The sequence below is a fragment of the Ilyonectria robusta genome (assembly GCF_021365365.1).
Source record: "Ilyonectria robusta strain PMI_751 chromosome Unknown BGZ61scaffold_39, whole genome shotgun sequence".
In the NCBI taxonomy this organism is placed as follows: domain Eukaryota; kingdom Fungi; phylum Ascomycota; class Sordariomycetes; order Hypocreales; family Nectriaceae; genus Ilyonectria; species Ilyonectria robusta.
In genome coordinates, this window is record NW_025764473.1 from 204,070 (window position 1) to 226,954 (window position 22,885).

General features: G+C 52.5%; 8 protein-coding genes across 8 annotated transcripts; 6 read left to right on the forward strand and 2 right to left on the reverse strand.

Annotated features, from left to right (window-relative positions):
* Positions 1–1,146: 1,146 nt before the first annotated feature.
* BGZ61DRAFT_485689 (concanavalin A-like lectin/glucanase domain-containing protein) lies at positions 1,147–3,445 on the forward strand (the record flags this gene model as incomplete). Its single annotated transcript, XM_046249743.1, has 7 exons — positions 1,147–1,333; positions 1,395–1,526; positions 1,627–1,679; positions 1,726–1,817; positions 1,930–2,712; positions 2,773–3,072; positions 3,289–3,445. The coding sequence occupies 7 exons, from the start codon at positions 1,147–1,149 to the stop codon at positions 3,443–3,445; spliced, it is 1,704 nt and encodes a 567-aa protein (XP_046095912.1).
* Positions 3,446–4,792: 1,347 nt separating this feature from the next.
* BGZ61DRAFT_464963 (uncharacterized protein) lies at positions 4,793–5,220 on the forward strand. The gene has a single exon (XM_046247525.1). The coding sequence runs from the start codon at positions 4,836–4,838 to the stop codon at positions 5,109–5,111; it is 276 nt and encodes a 91-aa protein (XP_046095913.1). The 5' UTR covers positions 4,793–4,835; the 3' UTR covers positions 5,112–5,220.
* A 126-nt stretch (positions 5,221–5,346) lies between these two features.
* BGZ61DRAFT_540050 (glyoxal oxidase N-terminus-domain-containing protein) lies at positions 5,347–8,659 on the forward strand (the record flags this gene model as incomplete). Its single annotated transcript, XM_046254859.1, has 4 exons — positions 5,347–5,611; positions 5,675–5,855; positions 5,924–7,907; positions 7,973–8,659. 4 exons carry the CDS (start codon positions 5,347–5,349, stop codon positions 8,657–8,659), a joined length of 3,117 nt encoding a protein of 1,038 aa, XP_046095914.1.
* Positions 8,660–10,525: 1,866 nt separating this feature from the next.
* BGZ61DRAFT_369924 (uncharacterized protein) lies at positions 10,526–10,993 on the forward strand (the record flags this gene model as incomplete). The annotated part of the gene is made up of 1 exon (XM_046241984.1): positions 10,526–10,993. The coding sequence occupies one exon, from the start codon at positions 10,526–10,528 to the stop codon at positions 10,991–10,993; it is 468 nt and encodes a 155-aa protein (XP_046095915.1).
* Positions 10,994–11,665: 672 nt separating this feature from the next.
* BGZ61DRAFT_485692 (uncharacterized protein) lies at positions 11,666–12,645 on the reverse strand (the record flags this gene model as incomplete). Its single annotated transcript, XM_046249744.1, has 2 exons — positions 11,666–11,946; positions 11,982–12,645. The coding sequence occupies 2 exons, from the start codon at positions 12,643–12,645 to the stop codon at positions 11,666–11,668; spliced, it is 945 nt and encodes a 314-aa protein (XP_046095916.1).
* Positions 12,646–18,709: 6,064 nt separating this feature from the next.
* On the forward strand, positions 18,710–19,176 carry BGZ61DRAFT_464970 (uncharacterized protein; the record flags this gene model as incomplete). The annotated part of the gene is made up of 1 exon (XM_046247526.1): positions 18,710–19,176. A coding segment is annotated over exon 1 (211 nt), but the record flags the coding sequence as incomplete, so codon positions are not given.
* A 153-nt stretch (positions 19,177–19,329) lies between these two features.
* Positions 19,330–20,253, forward strand: BGZ61DRAFT_540052 (14-3-3 family protein epsilon; the record flags this gene model as incomplete). Its single annotated transcript, XM_046254860.1, has 4 exons — positions 19,330–19,343; positions 19,404–19,754; positions 19,818–19,905; positions 19,981–20,253. The coding sequence occupies 4 exons, from the start codon at positions 19,330–19,332 to the stop codon at positions 20,251–20,253; spliced, it is 726 nt and encodes a 241-aa protein (XP_046095918.1).
* Positions 20,254–21,366: 1,113 nt separating this feature from the next.
* On the reverse strand, positions 21,367–22,085 carry BGZ61DRAFT_464973 (uncharacterized protein). Its single transcript, XM_046247527.1, has 2 exons — positions 21,820–22,085; positions 21,367–21,764 (listed from the first exon to the last, which is right to left on the reverse strand). Exons 1-2 carry the CDS (start codon positions 22,031–22,033, stop codon positions 21,499–21,501), a joined length of 480 nt encoding a protein of 159 aa, XP_046095919.1. The 5' UTR covers positions 22,034–22,085; the 3' UTR covers positions 21,367–21,498.
* Positions 22,086–22,885: the final 800 nt, after the last annotated feature.

The following is a 22,885-nucleotide window of genomic DNA, read 5'->3' on the forward strand; positions in this document are numbered from 1 at the left end:
GTACTCAACCACCGGTCGATTGCTCTATCTCAGCTCCGAATAACGAATATCTCTACCCCCGGCAGTCGATGACGGGCACTTTATTAGCTCACATGCGAAACGCGCCCGCTAAAACGGACTAGCAGCTACACATCCAATCGGATGCCATCCTAAACCATTTCTTCGGAGTTTTCGTCGTAGTCGCCTATCTCGAGAGGCGTCGCCAACAGCCTCAACACCCGGGCCACTATCAGGTCAACTTCCACCAACAACACGACACGCAGTTGTGGCGTACGTGTTAAAAAAATATGGTGGCGATTCGGTCGCCGCATGCTTAGGCGCATGAACCTGGAGAGCTAAATGCAACCCTGCGCACTCCAATTCGAGCTGTTGAGTTGACTAACGCCCACTGACCCTGAAGCCAACGGAGTCCTACGTCGTTCATACGAAGTACAGGATCCACTCAGATGGCTTTTGAGTTGCTCTGCGCGCTAAGGTGCTTATGCTGACCGGGGAGGAGCTCTTTTGACTCCATTATCAGAGCCTCAGCGCTTCCAGCAGTCCCCTGCAGTCCCCTGCATGCAAGCCACCATGTATGCACAGATAGGCATGGCTCTCGGCTGGACGCATATGCTGTATCCGTATCTCGATGACAGATCAGGATCCTCACCTTCCGGACCCGGTCTGGACGCCTAGAGGCTGTCGTAGTGCTATCGAAACCTGATACCTCGTCGTCTTGTACACACTGCCTCGCGGCCAGGGCATCCCTTCGCCCCTACCCCTGTTCCTAGTCGACCAGGGTTTCGGCGAGGCGGCATCTCGGTCTAGGACTCCAGTCGGCATTGAAGTCACGGTAACGAGGCAACGGCATTCTATAGATCCATTGCCATGTCATACTTGGCTGCATTTCAGCTGACGTCTCGAGCGCCATATCAAGGTCTCGGCCACCTGGGTATCTTCAACCCCGGCTGGTGTTATTGCCCTTGAGTGTTCGGAGGCCCAAGCCTAGCTCCAACCTTATTTGGATTCCAAGAACAAGGCCCTCGAGAGCAGAGCACTGTTTCCATATCATCACGACTTCCTGGGACCAAGTCAAGAGTCTTCTCTCTTGGCATCCGGCTCTTCGGCACTTCGAGGATTCACACATTGGCTGCTCCCGCTTTGACAATGGAATCCTCAAGGACGGTCAACTATACTGTCGAGGAACCCGCCTCGACATCGGTAAATCCCACTGGAACACCTCGCAATGAGTCGCCTGAAAACCCATTCGCAACTCCCATTGCCGCGACACCAGTTGCGCCCTCTCTGACGTCCCGACGAGCGACGTATGTCCGAACTGCCTCGACATATGAGAGTGCGTTGAATCCGCACGAGGCAGCTCTCACTTGTGTTGAGTTTGAACTGACCCAAACCAGTCGCAGGGCCGCGTCGGCGCTTCAAGAGCAGCCGACTCATTGGCGATTTCGAGAAGCCATGGCTCAACAAGTCGAAGAGGGAGATCAACTGGGACGGCATCATCTTCTACACTTCCGTTTTCATCGGTCTCGGTCAGTTACCACCGTTTCTTTAATCCCTCTGTGGTCACCTCCTTGCCCACATCTTTGCCCATCTATTCGAACCGTACGCTGACTATTGTCCTCTACGCAGCCATCGGCGCATACCTTTGCTGGCATGCCACTCGTGGAGTGCCTAACCAAGATGTGAGTGCAACCCAAGGCGACGAGGCGACTTACACCCGAGACCCAGGCTGACGGAGAGGCGCAGTACTGCATGATTATGGACGATCACTTCGAGAACATGGACAATTGGAACTACGAGGTGCAGATGAATGGATTCGGGTATGTTGCATCGCCTCCCCCTTGATCGAGTATTGACGGGGATCGTTCCTTGGAACTTATCTCGGGTACTCTAACCCCCTGGTCGCGAACAGCAGGGCTGACGATGCCGCAGTACCGGGTCCTTCGACTGGACCACCAAGGACAAGGCCAATTCGTACGTCGACGCCGAGGGGCTGCACATTGTGCCAACCATGACGCTCGAGAGCACCGATATCACGTACGAGCAGCTAGTCAACGGCCACACAGTCAACCTGACGACGGATGGCCGCGCCGACGGCAAATGCACCACGGACCAGACGCAGGCCGACGACCTGGACGCGCGATATCCCTGTGCGGCCGTCAGCAACGCGACCAAGGGCCAGATCATCAACCCGGTGCGGTCGGCGCGGCTCAACACGCGAGGCAAGAAGACGATCCGGTACGGCCGCGTCGAGGTGACGGCGCGCATGCCGCGGGGCGACTGGCTGTGGCCGGCCATCTGGATGATGCCGCAGGACAACGTCTACGGCGAGTGGCCCAAGTCGGGCGAGATTGACATCATCGAGAGCCGGGGCAACGACGCGCAGACGTACGACATGGGCGACAACCTCGTCTCGTCGGCCCTGCACTGGGGCACCGCCTCGATCAACGATCGCTGGCGGAGGAGCTATGGCGAATGGGGCGGCAAACGAGTCCGCTACAGCGACAAGTTCCACACGTACGGGCTGGAGTGGAGCGAGAAGTATCTCTTTACCTGGCTCGACGGCCGGCTTCGGGTGAGTTGCAGAGCGTGTTGTGATGGTTCTTGTGGTGGAGTTGCAAGCTCTGTTTCTGCTTCTGCTTCTGGCGCAGCGCGGCGACTCCTCTTCCCCCCAGACCTCTTCCATTGCCCCCACGACAAGTTCCCGTCCGCGCCGTCTGTGCTTTGCGCGATTCTATAAGGCTACGCTACGAGCGGGCTGTGGCTGGCGATTAGCTTGGATCCGGGCGACGATGCGGCTCGCTGTTGCACACTTTTCCCAGCTACCGTTTACACTACGCAATTGAATCGAGAGAGGACTCTGCTAACCCCAGCCGTCAATCTGCAGCAAGTCATCTTCTTCGACTTTACCAAGAACAAGAACCTGTGGACGTACGGCGAGTTTGCCGGGTCGTCCGTCAACGGTTCCGTGCCTGTCGATCCCTGGAGCAGCACGGGACGCGCCAACACGCCCTTCGACCAGTCCTTTTTCCTCATCCTCAACGTTGCCGTCGGTTCCACGAATGGCTGGTTCCCGTAAGTCTAAATAGATGCTTCTTGACCACCGCGGCCCACACACAGACTCTCACACCCACATACCCACACACCCACACACTCACACACCCGCTCCCCCACCCTCGCGTTTTCCCCCGGCCCCTGGCAGCCTTGTCCCCCCCCAACCTCACCATTTTAATTATTTCCTCCTTGTTTCCTTCTAGTGCCCGTTTGACTAACTCCGGTCTTTTACTGCAGCGACGCCGTTGGCGGCAAACCCTGGGCCGACAACAGCGAGACCCCCATGCGCGACTTTTGGAAGTCCAACTCGACTTGGTTGCCGAGCTGGGGTCCCAAGGAGGAGCGTGGCATGGTCATCAAGTCGGTCAAGATGTGGCAGGAGGGAAAGTGCTAAGCGACCTGCTTTTGCTTCTTTTCTCTTTCTTGTTCTCTGCTTCTGCTTCCTGTTCTCTCTGCTTCTTGTTCTCCTTCCGCTTCCTTTTACTTTGGGGTGCGCGCGCACGAATGCATCGCGCCGAATTAGAAACGCCCCCCCAACAGAACCTTAGTGCCGGGGAACTGTTATGACGCACACCGAGTGGGGACCGACAGGGGAGACAATGTTACGTTGCCGGGATTGACCATCCTCTGTGCTTCGGTGGGGCTGCTGTTGTTGTTGGCCGGCAGCTGGGATCAATCTTTAGACTGGAATCGGGCTACGGCGTCGGGTCGCTTTGGTGTGCTCTGTTTTGTACTTCTTGTATTGGATGCCCACTCTGCAGTGGACTCGGGATCATCTAGGAATTTACTAATCGTAGTCATTGATCCTTCTTCAGTCATGCCGTATCATGACCACGTTTGAGACTCGAGGGTCTGCGGGATCTTTTTTTTTCCCTCCATGCTAACACATTCATGCATGCCGATAAGGACGGCGTAGATACCCATACGAGAAATCTTGCATCAGCATAAGATGTGATGAGTGATGGCCGATGCGCCAGGCGGCTCTTAGTCTTGACCCTAACACGTCACAACGCGCACGTACTATGTATGCACTCTTGTTATCTACGTAGCTTTCGCTGGGCACGGCTGCGTCTGGTTGCCTATGACGAGTCCACCTTGAGTCCTTTAGTGTCACCTTCCGATATGGTTGTGGCGCATCTGGATCTAGACCACCTGTGCTTGTACTCTGTCTTCTTTACTTGGCCATGCCGTCTATGTTTAAGGCCAAAGATTACGGAGCTCAACCACACGTCGCAGGAAGCGCGGAATATTGCTCCGTAAATGCCATGGGCAGTTCTGTGTCTGTGCTTGATCTACCCGAGGACGCTAGGCCCTTGATGCCCGAGCTCCGGGAAAGCGTGGCATGTGGTAGCTCGTGTAAGAGGGGAGATTGAAAAGTACCGACGTTGCAGTTTATATTGACAGGTTTACGGTAGATGCTGTTTCTGTCCAGAAGCTTCTGATGTACACTCTTTCCCCTGGTGGAGACCGCGTCCAACAATTGCAAGAAGCTGCTCTCAACGTAAAATAACACGTGGGGTTCGCGTCACTTTGCGTCATCAGGCTGTCCAAGATCCTGTAAGCCTTGGCACGAGGGAAAAGTGTCTCAACCTGGAACCGCCATGGCCCGTTTGGGCGATACTTGTGGTTCTGGTACCGCAGCGGCCTGGATGCGCTCTCAGCTAAAAGCTGCACGCTGACAGCCATGGGCTCGGGCGGTCAATCCTTCAAACCCCTGTCCTGTGCTGTGCGCCACCCGGCATGGCGTTCAGGGGTTGAACCAACGCTGACTGAGTTACTCCGTCATGGTTGGTCGTTTCGTTATCTTGGAGAGCTGCATGGCAAGCTTGACTCTCTGCTGCCGTTCCCGACTCCTGGCTACCCTCCCAGGCCGGCAGGGTGCGCCAGGCTCTGACAACACGGCAGCACCGTGGAGATTGCAAGGCTTGCTCGAAATACAACTATTGTTTTTGCAATTCCCCACGGGGCTGTTCAGCTTCACCCCCAGCTTGGCCGGGCCCCCCTCGGATGGCACGATGGCAACCATGGTTCGGCTTTGGTCCTCTCCTCGATCAGCCTAGGTTGCTTTTCAGCGCTGAGTCGACCGGAACTATTGGAGAACGGCGGGCCGTGGTCGGGGGAAGGGGAAGCTGGGCGTCTGGGCGCCTGGGCGTAACTAAGAGATATAAGGTGCAGGTTTCGAACCACCAGGGTTTCCCTCCTTTACTCCTTGTAGGAAATCACGCAAAGGTCTTTAGCCTCTCGCAGTACATTCGTTCCGGTCATTTGCCAACACTTCTTGGCGTTTGGTTTCAGATGGCCGTCACTCGGTGTGTTGCACTCGTTGCAGCGTTCCTTTACTTGACTTCGGCCAGTGTCATTCTCCGCAGGGACCTGACACCGCCGACGATCCCCCAGGATGGCTGGACCTACATCGGATGCTTCGTTGATAGCACTGCCCAGCGCGCCCTCAACGGTGCCGTCCACTATGACACGGCCGGCTTGACAGCGGAGACGTGTGTCGCCTTCTGCGACGGTGCCGGCTTCTCCTACGCCGGCATGGAGTACACGGCCGAGTGCTGTAAGTGACGTCCCACCAACCCCAACGCTTATGAGACCGACGGCTGACTATCACGCCTTGCAGGGTGTGGTAACACGGTGCCCACCACCGAGGTGGACGACTCGGACTGCAGCATGCCTTGTTCTGGCGACGCCGATCAGCCCTGTGGTGCTGGAAACAGGTTGACTGTCTTTAAGGGCCCCGCTACTACTGGCCCCGGGGCGCCTCCTACTATTCCGGGATGGTCCTATCTCGGCTGCATCGAGTAAGTGATGCTCCTACCAACCGCCGCGGGATCTGTCATATTCGGACACGAACTAATCTGTCATGCAGGGAGGGATCTACTGGCCGCGTTCTGACCACGCAGGTCTGGTTGTCGGGAGGTGCCAGTTCCATGACCAACGAGCTCTGTGTCGCCGCCTGTGAGGCAGATGGCTTCAGTCTCGCCGGCACCGAGTACTCTGGCGAGTGCTTCTGCGGCAACGAGTATGCCAACGGCGGTGGCGACCTTGCCGACGGCTGTACCATGGCGTGCCATGGCGATGGGACCCAGTTCTGTGGTGGCCCCAACCGCCTCAGTGCCTGGACTTTTGGTGATGCACCCGTGTCCTCGGACAGCCCCTCTTCGGTGGCATCCACGACCACGGCCATCCCGGTGGCTTCGTCCTTGACCACAGTCGTCTCAAGCTCCGTGACTTCATCCTCTTCAGATGAGACGTCCACTTCCAGTGCCGTGTCCTCAACCTTGTCGGATCTTCCCACCGTCTCCGGCCTGCCTACCGGCTGGGAGTACAAGGGCTGCTACATTGACCCTCCTGGACGTGCCATGGACGGCGCTCCGGGAAGCCCCTCTTCAAGCAACACTCCCGAGATGTGCATTGCCACGTGCATTTCCAATGGCTTCAACATCGCCGGCATGGAGTACTCGGAGGAGTGCTACTGCGGCAACTCGTTGAACAACGGCGCCTCCAAGACGGACGAGGCGGACTGCAACATGGCCTGCTCTGGCGACGACACCCAGATGTGCGGTGCCGGCAACCGCCTGTCCCTCTACTCCAAGGGCGACTTCACCATCTGGCCGGTGCCTGTGGTCAAGGAGACCGACCTGCCTGGCTCGTGGGAGTACAAGGGCTGCGTCTTCGACAACGGCAACCCCTACATCCTTGAGTGGCTCTGGGAGGACGCCGTCAACTACGCCAGCAGCGAGATGACGATTGACCTCTGCCTCAAGCGCTGCCAGAAGTTTGGTTACTCCGCCGGCGGTGTCGAGTATGGCCGCCAGTGCGTCTGCGGCGATCTTCGCGCCGTCGAGTCCCGCGATGATGTCTTCAAGGCGGACTCTTTCTGCAGCATGCCTTGCCCTGGCGACCGCAACTACACGTGCGGTGCCGGCAACCACATCAACTACTACGAATGGACTGGAGATTCACTCAACACGTTCCATTACGCGTCTGGTTATGCCGCGGGCGAGTACGACTTTTTCTCCACGTCGCCCATCGTGCCCCTGATCTCCTCTGTTGGCATCAACAACAAGGTCGTCTTTGTTGAGAAGCACGGAACGTCTCTGGACAACACTGAGGGCTCCTTCGAGTTTGACTACTCCACCAACACGTACCGTGAGCTCGCCCTCAAGACGGACGTTTTCTGCTCAGCCTCTTTCACTCTCCCCGACAAGGCTGGCCGCATGATTAACATTGGCGGCTGGTCGGCCGAGTCTGTCTATGGCGTCCGCTTCTTTACTCCCGACTCGCCACAGGGCGTGGACAACGGCACCAACAACTGGGAAGAGGACTACACGATATTGCGCCTCTTTGATCCCCGCTGGTATCCCACGGCCATTATCCTGAGCAACGGCTCGCTGCTCGCCATGGGCGGCGAGTCTGGCTCTGACGCGCCCATCGTGCCGACGTGCGAGGTTCTGCCTCACCCCGACGGCGTCACCGAGTCCACGTACCTCGACTACCTTGCTCGTGCCGACGAGATCAACCGCCGCAACTCGTATCCCTTTTTGGCCATCCTGCCTACCGGCGACATCTTTTTTGCCCAGTTCAACGAGTCGCGTATCATCTCCCAGACCGACTTCCAGTCCATCCGGAAGCTGCCTGACATGCCCGGCGCCGTCGACAATCCCCTAACTGGCCGCAACTACCCCTTGCAAGGCACCATGATGATTATGCCCCAGAAGGCCCCCTACACCGACCCTCTGACCGTTCTGGTATGCGGTGGCACCACCGCTGAGCCCGGCAACGAGGCTCTTGACAACTGCGTCATCATGCAACCCGAAGTCCCAGGCGCCGAGTGGACAATTGAGAGAATGGTAAGACAAGTTTCCCCAGGTGCTTAGAACCACATTCTGTCTTGCACATGCTAACGTCCAAACAGCCCTCGAAGCGCGTTATGCCCACAATGGTGGCTCTTCCTGACGGCCGCTACCTCATGATCAATGGTGCCAAGGTTGGCCGTGGTGGCTTCGGTCTGGCTGACGACTCCAACTTCAACGCCGTCATTTATGACCCTGAACAGCCCCTCGGCCACCGCATGACGGTCCTGGCCAATACCACCATTGCCCGCATGTACCACTCCGAGGGCGTTCTCCTCAGCGACGGCAAGGTGCTCATCTCGGGCTCTGACCCACAGGACCAGGGCAAGCACCCCCAGGAGTACCGCCTCGAGTACTTCTGGCCCGACTACCTGCTGTCGGGTGCCACGCAGCCCGAGTTTTCCATCAATGATCACGACTGGGAATACGGCGGCACCTACAGCTTCAGGCTCGACTCGACACTGGCCGAGGGCGCTTCCAACATGCGCGTCTCCCTCATGGCCTCTATCGGCTCCACCCACGGCGTCACCATGGGCCAGCGCACCCTGTTCCCCGACTTCTCTTGCGCTGGCAATACCTGCACCGTCACGGCGCCACCGAATTCCTTCGTAAGCCCCCCCTCGTGGTACCAGATGTTCGTCCTCGACGGTCCCACGCCCTCGCACGCCATCTGGGTCCGCATTGGTGGCGACCCGGCTGAGTTGGGCAACTGGCCTCAGTTGCCGGGCTTCACTACTCCTGGTGTATAGGGTCGTAAATGGAGAGAGTCGACGCATAATAGTTGGAGAGTGGAGCAGATCTTTTCCCCTGAGATTTTATAGATGACCGGATAGCCGGTTCATATTACCTTCTTATCTCAGACACCAGACTAATCCGTAATATTCTATTTCTTTGTAATCCGCACCGCTTATTGCATTTCCTTGTGTTCGTGACTTTGAAGGGTTTCCATTTCGATGTCTACTACTTGCCACAGCAAAATCAATGCCATACGATTTGAATTACAGAGGCGTGTAGACTACTGTCGCGCTGTAGCAGCATCTACTAAGCGGGAACCCCTCTTCGCGATTTAAACTTGGCATGTCGGCGTTGCTAAGTAGTTCACACTGCCTATGCATTGTTACCGTGGCATTTGAAAGTGCTTATGTGCGCCGTCAAGACCAAGTCGCATACCAACTCACAAGCAAAGTGCGTCCTGGCGATATTTGAGGACAGTAAAGATGATGAAGATGGGGATAATTCCAAAAGAACATTTTCGAAAAAAAAATCGAAACAAAATTCGCTCATTTGTAAGCCAGGTAATATTCACCTTGGTTCCTTTTACATCAACTGGTAGACGTTGGCGATCTTCTCGTCTCCCCCACTGATCACAGAAGCAAAGAAACCAGGACTTGCGCTATCAATTCCTGACCATTATATAACTTCTTTATGCAACGCTACCCGTGAAGCTCCAGGGTAGATTGCAGACTTCCACACCCGAATCGGTCCGTGAAGTCGTCGAAGAGGTATAACGGTTCAGTCGATTGGGATAGATGTCCCCTCAATCAACTAGCATCATGGCCGGGGGCGATGGCAGATCAATAACATCTACATCTGTAACTCGACAAATGGTCCTGGGCTCTTCTTGGACTTCTGCAGTTCGATATACCATTTTATAGTACAGTATCTTCCGCTCTTGTAGTGATGTTCATTATCGGCTTCCTCTTCCGTTCTCTCTGCTTTCTCTAATAACTAGGCAGACCAGCTCCCTCATCCCATGTTAGAGACCGGAACCGTATCGCTTACACTAGAAAAAAAATAGTAATCGACCCTCAGACACCGCAAAACCTAGTTTTGTAGTTCACGGTATTTTAAAGCTATTACAAAACCATATGGGTATATCAACAGATCAAACGTGTGTAAGTAAAAGAGGAAGCTGGTACTGAACACCACTGTACTCCTCGCCCATATTGACTCCATCTGTTGTATGCACCGAGAGAGTGGCTCCTCTACCCTTATCACAGCCGCAATTAGGATTTATAAAGATTGCTAGATATGAAATTTCATTCCTAGATTTATGCGGCATTGTGTAGAGGAATGTGGTATATATGTCTCTGAAGCCCCCCCCCTTTTTTTTTCTACCAATGTAAAACATCGTTCGCCGTTTGTTAAGATGAAGAAAGGACTCTTAACTTCTTCAACATTCATCATCGTTATCTAGGTAGAAGGTGTGCTGTACAGTACAATAAGATCAATAGAGCTTGCCGTGTCTTTACAAGACGCGTATGCCAGAGACAGGGTAAAGTTAGCCAAAAGCCGCAAGCTAAGATATCCAAAGGGATTGTGCAATGATTTGCTCAGAAATTTGCCAATAATGTCCGATGGATATTCCTACAGCCCGGAGTCCACTAGTTACTGTAATTCCTAAGCCCACCCCAACTCTAAGCTTGCCTCCTCCGCGTCCAGCCTGACGTACATGTATCACAAAATGGATTCCCTAGGCCGGGGCCCAAAGGAAAGAAGTGGACCAAGTTCCAGAGAGATAAAAACTACCGCCCCCATCTATCACTATTCAAATATATTTGCATATAATTTATTTCCTCTGAATCAATTCAGCCCTCACCCTACGTCTCTACAAAATGTCAAGCCCCGCGAGTCCGGACCAAAAGATTACCCAAAATGCCATCATCATCTCTGCTTTCCCCTGTGCCGGGAAGTCGTGGCTAGAACAGCACCATAGTCATGCTGGGTACCCAGTACTGGATCTGGATTTTTCACGGTTTTCTTTCTTGGTGGACGGAAAAACCGGTAATCCTCAATTCAAAGAGAACGATCTTGATGAAATACAGAAGTTCGTAGGCCAACGAACTGTAATCTTAGTTTCAACACCTGAGGAACTTCAGAACGGTCTCAAAGATCGAGGCTTGAAATATTTTCTGGTATTTCCAGAACGAGGGCTGAAGAATCAGTGGCTGACTCGTTTGAAAAAACGGGGTGATTATGGCCTGGCTGATCTCCTCCAAAAGGATTGGGAAAAATTCATCACTGGGTGTATGAAACAAAAAGGATGTGAAATGCATACTCTAGGATCTGGCCAGTATTTGTGAACGATCATAGAAGATATCGAGCGGCAATATTGGACGAAGTTGGACCGCTTTCTTATCGAGTCGAAGGGACGATGGCTATTATGTCTGAGAATCTTGAAGAGAAAGATGCTTACACTATGAACCTGGAGTGCATCGTTGCGGTACGGAAATCGTTTCATAGAGACTGTATTGTCCTCGCCTGGCCCCCAAGCTTATATAGTTGAGCCTAGGAGAACCTGGTACGCCATCTTACGCCATGCACACAAGTTAATACAAATGTGCACTTGATTGTATTCTAATACATTGCACATCGACGCCCGTTCATTTACATCTAATCATTAGCTGGATTGGGCTACTGGCTTGGTAGACGCCGCCACGGGGAATCATGAAACTGCCGATTCTGCGTGCAAGCGGCTGAGCAGCTATCTTATTATCCTAAGGGGTTCTCCTATAGTTATTGCAAACTCCGACCTCCGGACTATCAAGATTCCTGAGCTGTGACCATAACGATCATTCGAGGGCTCGCTCAATCTTCCACCTCAATATAGCGATAGAGAAAGACTCCAACATCCTGCGGTAATTCACAGTAAATAATGCTATATTCTTTCTGTCCTCTTCTATGTATTGTTGACAATATGCCTTATTTTATTTTAAGGCGTCAATCTCGTCCATGCAAACCTCATCCGCATCAATCTAACCCATGTCGGGCTCGCTATCAGGCTCGCTGTCAGTCTCATCCAAGTTGTCAGGCGCATCTAAGTTTTCAAAATAGAAAGGGATGCGATATATTAAGCGCTGCGCACCCTTGCAATCTAGCGTGAACTCGCTCGAGACTAGTTCGTCGATCAACTTTATCAGTGAACGGGGTAGGTGATTGCGTACCCATCGCTCACGCACTTGTCTTGCGATTTGGACAAGCTGGAACAGTTGCGGTGTGATTTCGAAAGCCTCCTCAATATTACCCTTTGCGATTTCTTCCCCCGATTTACGCATGCTGCGATATACATACCGAGGCAGATGATGTTTTCCACAGAGATGTGTAGGAAAAAATTCCAAGTCGCCACTCTGGACGACCGACCCGCAGAACCGGTCCAAGAACGCAGCATCTCTACACTCTCTGTTGATGATTTTCCAAACTTCTCTGTTGTAGAGTGGACCTGGTTTAGTTGCGAGAGATTGTGGATTCTCAAGATAGATGGCTGCGTTGAATTCGAGATTGAGCAGAGCGGCTCGTGATGCTTAGGTTGTTGTGTCTGGGCACCACGCTGGATAAGATACGGAACCATCGTCTTCCAAATATTGAAGGGTGAAGAGAGAGCACAGCACATTGGAGTGTCCCCCAAAATATTTGATGCATTTATGTCGAGTTCCCCTTTTACAAGGTAGTCCATGATGTCAGTTGAGCAAGATGTAGCGGCGAAATGGGCGGCTGTATTCGATTCTGCGAATTTAAGTAATGCTCCCTTTTCAATCAAGAATTTGGCAGTCTCAAATCGTCCTCCACAGATGCCAAACTGAAGTGGCGGCATGTTACAACCGCCGCCCTCATCGACCGAGACATCATTCAGGAGAAGCTCATTGACAATGCTGGTAAGGCCGCGAGCCGCAGCCATTTGGATTGGTACCAGTCGGTAGATGGCTGGATATCCTAGACGAGGTCGCATTAGGAGCATGTCCTGATTTTCCCAGAGGCCTGTTGCAGCTGCCTTTCTTCCAGCTGCCCTTGCTTTCTTAAAGGCAGCTAAGGCCCAGTCACCCTCGTCGTATTCAGACAAAATTCTGAAGAGTGCCTTAGGTTGGGAAGAGGTAGCGTCGTCTTGGTAAAGAACTTCGTTTTTCGAGAGGCTAGGATCAGAGAAGCTTGAGAGCGCCTTTTGCAGATTTGTAGATCATGAAAAAGACATCTTCAGGGATTCCTGTCATGCATGGGGCTGGGCAGCTTCCGCAGTGAATCTGTGATATTGTCAGAGTAAGTCTATATCGCAAATTTTAAGAGCGCAAACCTTCTTCTGGCTTTCAAGTTTCGCGTTCTCGTCTTCCTCGTCAGATGATTGCGCAGTGGCTGTGGCAAGCCGCTTTACAGGCTTGGGGAGAGTTCGGGAGCCATAATAGCATCGCCAGGGACAGACATCTATCGAATCTATCGAATCGAATACCGGGCCTTGCCATTCGATTCGATGGCTTGGCATTCGATTCGGGTGTAGTCATATATGATTCGACGCGAATCTAGCACGTCTCCTATAGATTCGATATCGAATCAAGCACCTGTCATTCGATTCGATGCCAAGATTCGATCGATTTCGATTCGAATTCGATCGAATAGATGACTAATCCCCGTGAAGGTAGAGAACGTTAGAGGAAATGGTGACTTGCCAATAAGAGGACCGTCTGACATGGAGTGATTCAAATCTGGTTTGTGCAAGGGCAATAGACAACACGAGGAAGCACATGAAGGGAGTATGTAACATAGCGGTAGGGCCCTATAGGAAATGTCCCTCCGGGCGGAATAAACATCATCATTATGATCGTGATTTGGGAAGAGACGTCGCAGAACAGAGTCAATTTGTGGAAAACAGGTGTTACTAGGCAGATCAGAAGTCGCTCGTGTCCTTCAGCGACGCAAGTACATCAACCCATTGGTCATCACTTAGGCTAAGCAGCGGCAGCGAAGGCGTGTAGATCCCAGCCTTGCTCCACGATCGAATGCACTGACCCATAGCCACTATCTCCCTCCCCAACCGATTTCTCAACGGCGCCATCATAAGCCCTGCGCTGCTAAACGTCCTCTCACTCTCTGCAGACGACGATGGGATACTGAGCATATCAACAGCCATGGTAGACAGCCGCGGGTACCGATAGGCATTGGTCTTCCACCAGTCAATTGGTCTGCTCCTGTAGTACTGACTGTTGACGATATCCTCGGCGCAGTACCTGGAATATTCATCATCAATCGCTGCCGCCGTGGTCGTCTGTTTCGCCTTGCGTGTGGTCTTGCGGAGGTTGGAAGCGGTGGCAGGTGAAGTCGTGGCAAATGCCGAGCTGGCGGCACTCCTGGCAAGCCTGCGCTCGATGTAATCCATTGAGGCCTCATCAGTTGTAGCGAGGACCTCGTTATCAACGTCGCGTTGACTGTAGCTGTTCTCCCAGATCTGCAATAGCTTCTCTTCGTAGTCGGCTCGCCAACCCTGCGCCTTGCGAGTAGGAACTCGAGACCACAATTGGTCGAGGAGACGCCACTTCTTCGCAGGATTAAAGACAACGGCGCCTACATATGCGGCACTGGTCAGAAGGGCATAGTACTTATGAAGCTTCTTCCACCCGAGCTTGATGAAAACCTTGAACAATTTACGAGTTCTGTTATCAAGTCCCGCGTAAATGGCAACCTCGACGTCTTTCCTCCTCTTGCTCACCGGATCCTCAACTTCTTCGTAGATTGTACCTTCGATTTCACTTTCGAGGTGGTCAAGGAGCATCTCGAAGACAGGGAAGTACTCGTCGAAGCTACCACAAGTCGATCTCACGCCGGGAACACCACTGCCCTGAAGCTGCTTAGTGGCGACCTCGAAAGGCTTCAGAAGCTTGACCAGCATCTCCATAATCTTCCAGTCGTACCCACTTAGCCGATCCTGTAGAACTGCGGGCTTGGCATTCTCACAGGCGCCCTTAGCTTCCCAGCGGTTCTGAACGTCATTGAAGAATGTGTTAAGTGCTGGGCGGAGACGAAGGGCCCTTTCCATCATACGCATGTCCGAGTCCCATCGAGTGGCGTTGTTAAAGACCCAGTGGAGTGTTAATTCCTTGCCAGATTCCTTGCGTTGAGACTGAAGAAACTGCCCATACAGTTGTGGACTCGCTCGTAGCTGAAGGCCGATGTTGTGAAGCATTCCCGGGGCGCCGTTCTGGCTGTACTCCCTGAACGTGGTGCTGTTGATCTCTTCCGGAGCCGGGTGGGACGACGTGAAGTTTTCATCAGGGCTACTGACAGCAACGTCAGGCTGTATCTCTTCGTCCTCGTCGTCTTCCATCTCTCCATCCAGTGTCTCGTTGATAGCTTGATCAACCCGTTCCTCATCGTCGTCCTGATCGTCGCCATCGGCTGCGACAATTGCAGCCAGGTTATCCCCTTGGAACCGTACAGCAGTGCCCGCACGCAGAGGTTAACGATGTGGCAAGCGCAGCGAATCCGTCGCTCTTCAGGAGAGAAGCTGTATTCGAATGCAAGGTCCCTAATACACGTGTTGTTGTTGGCTGCATTGTCGAGAGTGAAGTACCCAACCTTGTCAGGATCATTGATTTGCCAGAATGCAAGAGTATCCGCCATCTCGTCGGCAAGCGATGTGCCGGTGTGTCGCCCGGTGAGAGGTCGAAGTCCGAGGAGGATTTGGTGCTGGACGAAGTCGCGATCGACGAATTGAGCATTGATTCCAAGGAACGAGACGAATGATTTTGACGTCCAGCCGTCGAAGGAGAAATGGATTTGGGATCGAGCACTGCGCAATACTTCAGTGACCGGCCCAACGGCGCCTCTATACTCAGATTCGAGCATGCGAAGAAGAGTCTTCGCAGAGGGAATATGGGCCTTATCAAGGAGTGGGTTGCCGTAAAGCAGGATCCGTTGGAATCGCTCAGCATTGACTATCTCGAACGGCAAGTTGTGGTACGTAATCCAGTCGAGAAGAAGAACTCGAAGACCCTTGACGTTGAATTGTCCACGCAGGTTGCTGAGGAGGAACTGATCGTTAGGGTTATTGAAGTCGGCGTCGAGGAAATGAGTGATAGTCTGGTTATGCAACAATGAGCCTCCCCCGCGACGGGCAGCTTGGTTCGGGCCCTTTTAAATCAGCATGTCAACGGGCCGCGGACCAGGGGACATACCAAAATCCCATGGGCTGCGCGAAGGTGTTTCTTGATAGAGGTCCCTGTCGAGCAGACGAAGCAGAAGTCCGACTTCTTCTTGAAACCTCGCGCGAAGCAGTCTGCGCAGATCCACTTCAACTTATTGCCCTGTCGACAGGTGGAATGGTCTTCAACGCGGTACCCATATTCCTGCCACCACGCCCTCGTGTCTTGGCCGCCAGTATAGCGCTCGAATCCTGGCCATTTCATCCACTCTTGGCGGCCCCAGAGTGTCCAATCGACCTTGGTAAAGTCGGCGGCGGTCCCGCGAGGACGGGGCGATGGTGTCGCTGGCAACGACGTTGCTGGCGACGAGACAGCCGGCGAAGACGAAGAGAACTCAATGCGCTCTATAGCCTCTGGCTGATCGGAGAATGGGCTGTTTGAAGAGAATTTTTCGGAGGACATCGTGACACAGTTAGCTAGACGGGAAGGTCGGTCGTACGGATCGAGTGAGCTGAACGATGTTGCTGGAAGCCATTGAGGCTGCGTGCGGAGGGTCAAGTAATATCCATCCATCGCTGCACAGGTGTGTAAGGCCAATAACACGCGTGTATCACATGCATTTTGTGGTCAATGCGAAATTCGCGAGTCGCCAGTGCCGTTGAACTTACCGAGTCTTGTAAGAATGAATGAGCCATTGACCACCAGTGCGAGTGACGACATGGCGCGTCCCAATCCGAAGCAGTCGCGCGTGAAGACGCCAGCGTAGCGAAGGAGTCAACCTTTGTTCCAGCTATTGGCGGAGGGGGGTTCTTCCAAGTGTTGATCTACTAAACCTCCCCGCGCTTCGCAACCAACCAATTCACAGGTCTCGTTGGTCAGGTCCACAGACCCGGGCTAAAGGCAAGCTTTCCGGCGGCCAGGTTCCATATATTCCCCGTTCCTCTTGGTTCCAAGGCCCCTATTGGCTCGCGTCACTGCGCACACGCCTCCAAAAGCCTCATCCCCTCGTTGCCCAGTCTTTCTGCCTGTATCGGCTTTTACGTTTGGTCTCATTCCAATCTGGCGTCAATGGAGAACGATGCTTGAGCTCTTCGTAAACTGGACCACGTGAGGCGGAACGGTGGGCACTTGAAGTTGAGGCTCTAAGTGAAAGCACTGCGAGGTTCCTGCGAAGTCGCTGGTAATTCTGTTCACGGGTACGGCTTGGTTTGGTTACAGGTCCCCGAGACAAAGAGGGACCATTGGATGAACAAAGGAAGACCATAAGTCCCATACATGTCAATATATGAAAGTCCAAGTCTGAAATATTTATCTGATCATGCCAAGATTGGCAACAATAGAAAGCTCTCGGTGAGAGAATCTAGAGGCACTAATTTTTAGTTGCATTCATTTGATTCTGCTGAAAAATCGGCGTATGTTTGGGATATTTCGGCCTTGCGTGCGCCGTCACTGGTGTCGACCTACCCTATACAATTGCGTTAGAGCCCACTGCAGCTCTGGCCTTTAGAGGACATGAACTTTCCTGCCTTAGGGCACGGAAAGCTACTTGATCTATCTGTGCAAGAGAATTCTCGACTGGAGAGGGATTGGTTCCCGCTGACGGGATGCCCTCTTGAAACAATGCGCCTTTGAGCCGATGGTATGCTGGATGAACTAGATGGAGTAGCAGCTGCATGGGAGCTTTGCTAGGATCACCTGCATTGACGTCCTAGACGATGTGCTTTAAAACTACTGTAGGGCTGGCTGCGAGTAGGAAAGTTGTCTCTTGGGGGAATGAGCATGCACACGGCTCCCCGTTGATGCGAGAAGCCTTTGCGGGTATCCTAGGCGACGTTGAATGCGGCAGCAATTGTAGATAGTTTAGGTCAGCACGTCCTGTGCCCCAATAGGGGACTTCTACGGGCCTCACGGCTCCCCGGACGAAAAATATATATACATACATACATACATGCAGCTCTGGCCTCCGTAGGTAGAGAGCGCTGTCGGTGCTGATAATAAACACGTCCAGACGGTTTCCACTTCTTGCAACAGCTGCCGGTGGCCCTAACTAGACTCCAGTCAATACCTCAAAAGCCCGTTCTGCCCTCTCTGATCTGACAAAGCTGGCCGTCTTCGCCAATGGTGAAGACGCTGAGATAGTTCAGACCAGTGGAGACCGCTACAGCCTACAGCGCGATAAAGAAAGTACCCCTCATAAACTCATATCTCTAAGAACCGTTACCAACTTGGAACCCGTTTACGGTCTTACTATGAGAGTTCAGAAAGAAGACATCGATTCGATTGTCGCGGGAGACTGCGCTAATATGCCGGGCTGCTTTCCAGGACGCCATGCTTTGCTGGGAATGTCGACCTGACGACTAGAGTACTATTTTCGCGTCCGTGCACACGTCCGTGTCCCAAGCATTCTCGTCGTTTTTATACGCTGGAGGAGGGTCTTGCCAGTCTTTCGCAAAATACACGCTTTTCGCCCGTGCACGCCTGCAGGGTTCTTCCCCTGACTAGCACTGCGACCCCAGCGAGCTTCCAGCAATCCCGGGCTAACACACCCCTACCACCCATGTCCAATCCAACGACTGGTCAGCCGGACTCGGAGGAGGACGAAGATGGCCAAGCAAGATTAGACAATAGAGAATAAGCGAACAATAATGATCGGCTTCAGGGATCTTGTCACCCTAAGCTGAAGGGAACCATTCTTTCTCAGTTTTCCCACTCATTAATTTGACTTCGGGGTTGTACTTTGCGCCTCTGCTGTGAGCTGTATATGCGTCCTGTTAGTTGGCTGGTGCTGATCCGACCCGATCGATCCCTGGTAATCATCCAATGTAGATGAGAATGCTGCGCATCGTCTCTAAAGCAGACAGACGTCTAAATAAAGCCCTAATTTCCTGATCAAGTGTATTCAAGCCGATATATTGGTGTTCTGCACGGCTCTCGTGCGTTGAATGGTGTTTTGTGAGGGTCGAGCCTACTACGGTGGACTGAAGACCTTCGACCCCGCGTCCGGGCCGGTATGCATGGGCCTAAGACACTGGCGGCGGGAGATGGAGCTGTCAACCAGCCACATGCCCGACGAGGAGAAGGAGGATGATGACATGGCCATGACGAATTGGAGAGGAAGACGCAGATCCACTGCCACCTTTGAAAGTGCAGCAAAGCGTGGGCCTGAGCGTGCCGTTAGGACCCAACGTCAACGTTCAGTCAGCGGCTTGGTGCGCAACCCACTAAATTTGCCCGACCACGGCATGCTGTAGACTCCTAACCACCATTTATACCGCTCCTCTCTGCCCGATAAGCTCGAAACCGATACACCACACTTGGAAGTTCACAAACAAACCGTCTTGAATTGCCCCCGCCACGCGCTCCTTCCTGTCACTGTTGTCGCTGCGTTTTTACCTCATTTTCTCCCATTCTAGCAGCGCATTTTCCTTTATCTGACACAGTTCTAGTCCGAAATACGATTCTCTTTTTGTAGAGCCCGACCATACCGCTGCAATACACCAGACCAGACACCCATCATGCAGCGTAAGAAGTTTGTCTCTCCCGCTCGATCGGTCTCTCCACGGCCATCACACTGATTTCATGGCTGTAGCCAGATTTTCCTCGCTCGCCTCTGTGGCCAGGCTGAGCGCTACGATGATATGGTCCCCTTTCTGAAGGAAGTCGTCAAGACGGGTGGCGAGCTGAGTGTCGATGAGCGGAACCTTCTCACCACTGCTTTTAACAACGTGTTCGGCACCCGCCGTGCCAGCTGGCGCATTATCTCCTCGATCGAGCAAAACGAGTTAAGGGGTAATGAGACGCATACTACTACTATACGTGGATACCGCATTAAGATTGAGAATGAGCTCGAGAAGATCTGCCGGGACGTCTTGGATCTGCTAGACGGGAGCCTGATTCCCAATGCCAGTACTGGCGAGTCGAAGGCCTTATATTACAAGATGTATGCCTATTTTACTGGTCTCCCCTTCTCAAGGACACTTGGGCTGACTCCTCATATTTTTAGGAAGGGTGATTACAGCCGTTACCTGGCCGGGTTCGTGTCGGGTGAGGAGCACAATCTTGCAGTTACCTCTGCATACAAGGCCTACAAGGTGGGTTCCAAATATGTTGGTTCAGAATTCAGTCAGCCAAGGTGTACTGATCAGAGATTTTTGTTTGCTTCTTAGATTGCTGCCAATGTTGCTCAAACAGAGTTCACGGCCACTCACCCATTGCGGCTGGGCTTGGCTCTCAACTTCTCTGTCTTCTACTACAAAATTCTGGATTCACGCGATCTTGCCCGGCGTCTTGCGAAGCATGCTTTTGATGATGCCAAGGCCGAGCTCGATGCCCTGACCGAGGAGCCTGATGGCGACAGCATCCTCATCATGCAACTCCTTTGTGACAACCTGACCCTTTGGGCGTCTTCAGACAGTGATAAGCCTGAAGGCATCCGTTGAAGAAAGATGAGACATAGACTTGGCGCACTCATTTAGTCGACTTAGTCACATGCGTGCCCTTCATATATACCTCAGGCTATGGACTAGGAGAAGTTTATTTAGAGGTACTAATTGCGACTCGGATATATAAAGGTCCTCTGTCTCTCCCCATTCCTTCTCTTAGAGCGGGAGAAACTTCACACAACGCTGCTCATCATCACATCATACATCCTTAACAAAAACTAGCACCTCTTTTGGCCCTTACAAAGGTAAGGGTCTGATCAACTATCCCCTCAATTGTGGGAAGCTTCCCCTAAGTAACTTGCTCCAGTGTTATGGTACTAGCAGAAACTCAATGTGACAGTCACGATAACGTCTTATCTGTTATAATCTTATAACTGGTTGACTTGGGGTTAAGGCGAAGATCAGTGCTGGTGAAGGTATAGGCTGAATAAGGAATTCTTATTTGCTCGAATCCCTGCGAGTGACCGCGTGGGAGGCTTACCACAATTCAGGGGATGGTAGAGTTGGTTTTCCCGCCCCATATTTTATCCATCAGAGCTGGCTTATAGGACCGGGGTAGAGTTGGTTTCTATCGATAGAACTACAAGGGTGTCAGACGGAACGGACGAGGATGACACATCGCCGACTTCGGCAGTTAAAGGCATACCATTTTATATGCTTTTTACGGACTATTTTCCCAGACAGACTAATAGGCCCAACAGTTGATCTCGCTAGCAGCCCAACAGCTGATCCTGCTGTCAGTGGGCTGATCCCGATCGCTGTACTAAGACATCTAGTGTATTCAAATTCCTCTATAAAATACGGCCCTTCAGACCGTCAGTTAGCTAGGAATCAAGACCTTCTATCGTCATCAAGCTGCCTTATCTAATCCATCCTGTCTGATAGCTCATCTAGACGAAATAGTTGAAGAATCTTCATGATTTCAGGTCAACAACGAACATTTCTCTAACGCGTTTTGCTTCAGAGCCACTGTGCCGTGAGAACCCACTTCCACGGGGATCCTAGCCGTTCGTGTTTCTTCCTCGACCTTTGCAGCATGTCCAGATGCTCTGGGCCAAGTTTCCGTTCAACTTCTTGATCGCTCATCTCTGCAAGGCCCAAGACGCCCAAAGATATCGTAAGTATCAATATGTTGCCTAAAATTACATTCCATCCGTCAAACCGGTCGTTAACCTCCTCTGCACAGTCAACTTTGGGATAGCGCTTCCACCTGCGAGATTACTTCTGCCATTCTTTGATAACTCAACGATATCTCAGCTCCTTCCGCGGCCCATTTACAACCCTGTTTACGATAAGACCACCAACTATGGCTTCAGTCATCGTCCTTTTGCTATGCTTATTTGAATGTTTCTGAAGCATCGTGTCGATGACTGCTGCGCTAGCTGCTGCGGTGGCGACTCTAGCTCCCTTGGAACCAGTCCACTTGCCTGGCTTTCCTCTCAATCGGAATGCCTCCACAACCGCCGCATCAATTGCTGCATTTATTGCGCGATCCATCTTCTCATTTTCTAGGTGATTTTCTCAGCGAGTGTCGTCAAAAGACCTGTTTTGGGACATGCTCACCTGATTGATGATAGCGGTCGCGAGAATCAGATCGGTTGCGTCCTCTGCTAGACCGGGAGCGATTAGACAGTTGATTTCGTAATCGATTGATGAGATCGCGACCTCTGGATCTGGTCCGTGACCGGCGTTCGTCATCGCTGTAATAGAGGTAGTCGCTTGGATGATGACGCTCACGGCCACGGCCTTCTCGTCGTTTTGAATCGTAATCGGTCATGATGTTAGAATATTTGGGATTGTGTTCTCCAAGGCGAAATGCTGAGAACGGACGCTGTTACGCTTTACTTTAAGAGGCCTTGGGGTAGCGATGCTGTCCCACATAAACACATGTTCGACGTAACACTGACATATTATCGCCACTCAAGATACAGGATCATCCATGACCGATACCGTCGTTCCTGTCTTCTATTCGCCTGTGTCTGCGAGGCGGAATCCTGTATGCAGATCCCGGCAGACACATCATTGAGGCTACATCATCAGGTGGCAAGTGAAGCAATGACGCACACTCTGGTGACATAATATAGTGAGATTCCGGCAGGGTCCCCCTTTTCATAGCTCGCACAGGGAGGGGACAGGAAAACTTGATCTCTCGGAAGCGACAGCGGTCCATGGCCTAATGAACACCCTGTGCCATGGTCACCCGTCTTCATTCGAATGAAAGTACAGTATAGCGTAGGGACCCACAAGTCCGCCACAACCCCAATTCCGTCATCGTGATCCGCATCATCCGGCGTCATCCGTCAACAGCACAATTACGATAGATCACTCATTTCTCATTAAAAAATAGTCCAATTTAGATTGTTACAACTGGAATTCGATTTACATTGCTTCCTTTTCAGTGCGTGCGATTTCCAGCGCATCCTCTAGCAAATTGGGTCCGTGACGCTCCTCGTAAAGTGTTGCCGCAGTTGCAGCCTGATAATGAGCACGCCCAACTTCTGGGATTCGAGCGAAGGTCTTGTTGTGGTCAAAATCAACTGCCTTTCGGCCGGTGGTCTTCTGTGGCTCGAGCTTTTCTTCGAGGAATTGCACACGAAGGAGCAGGCCTGCGATGATGCTGTTCTTTCGG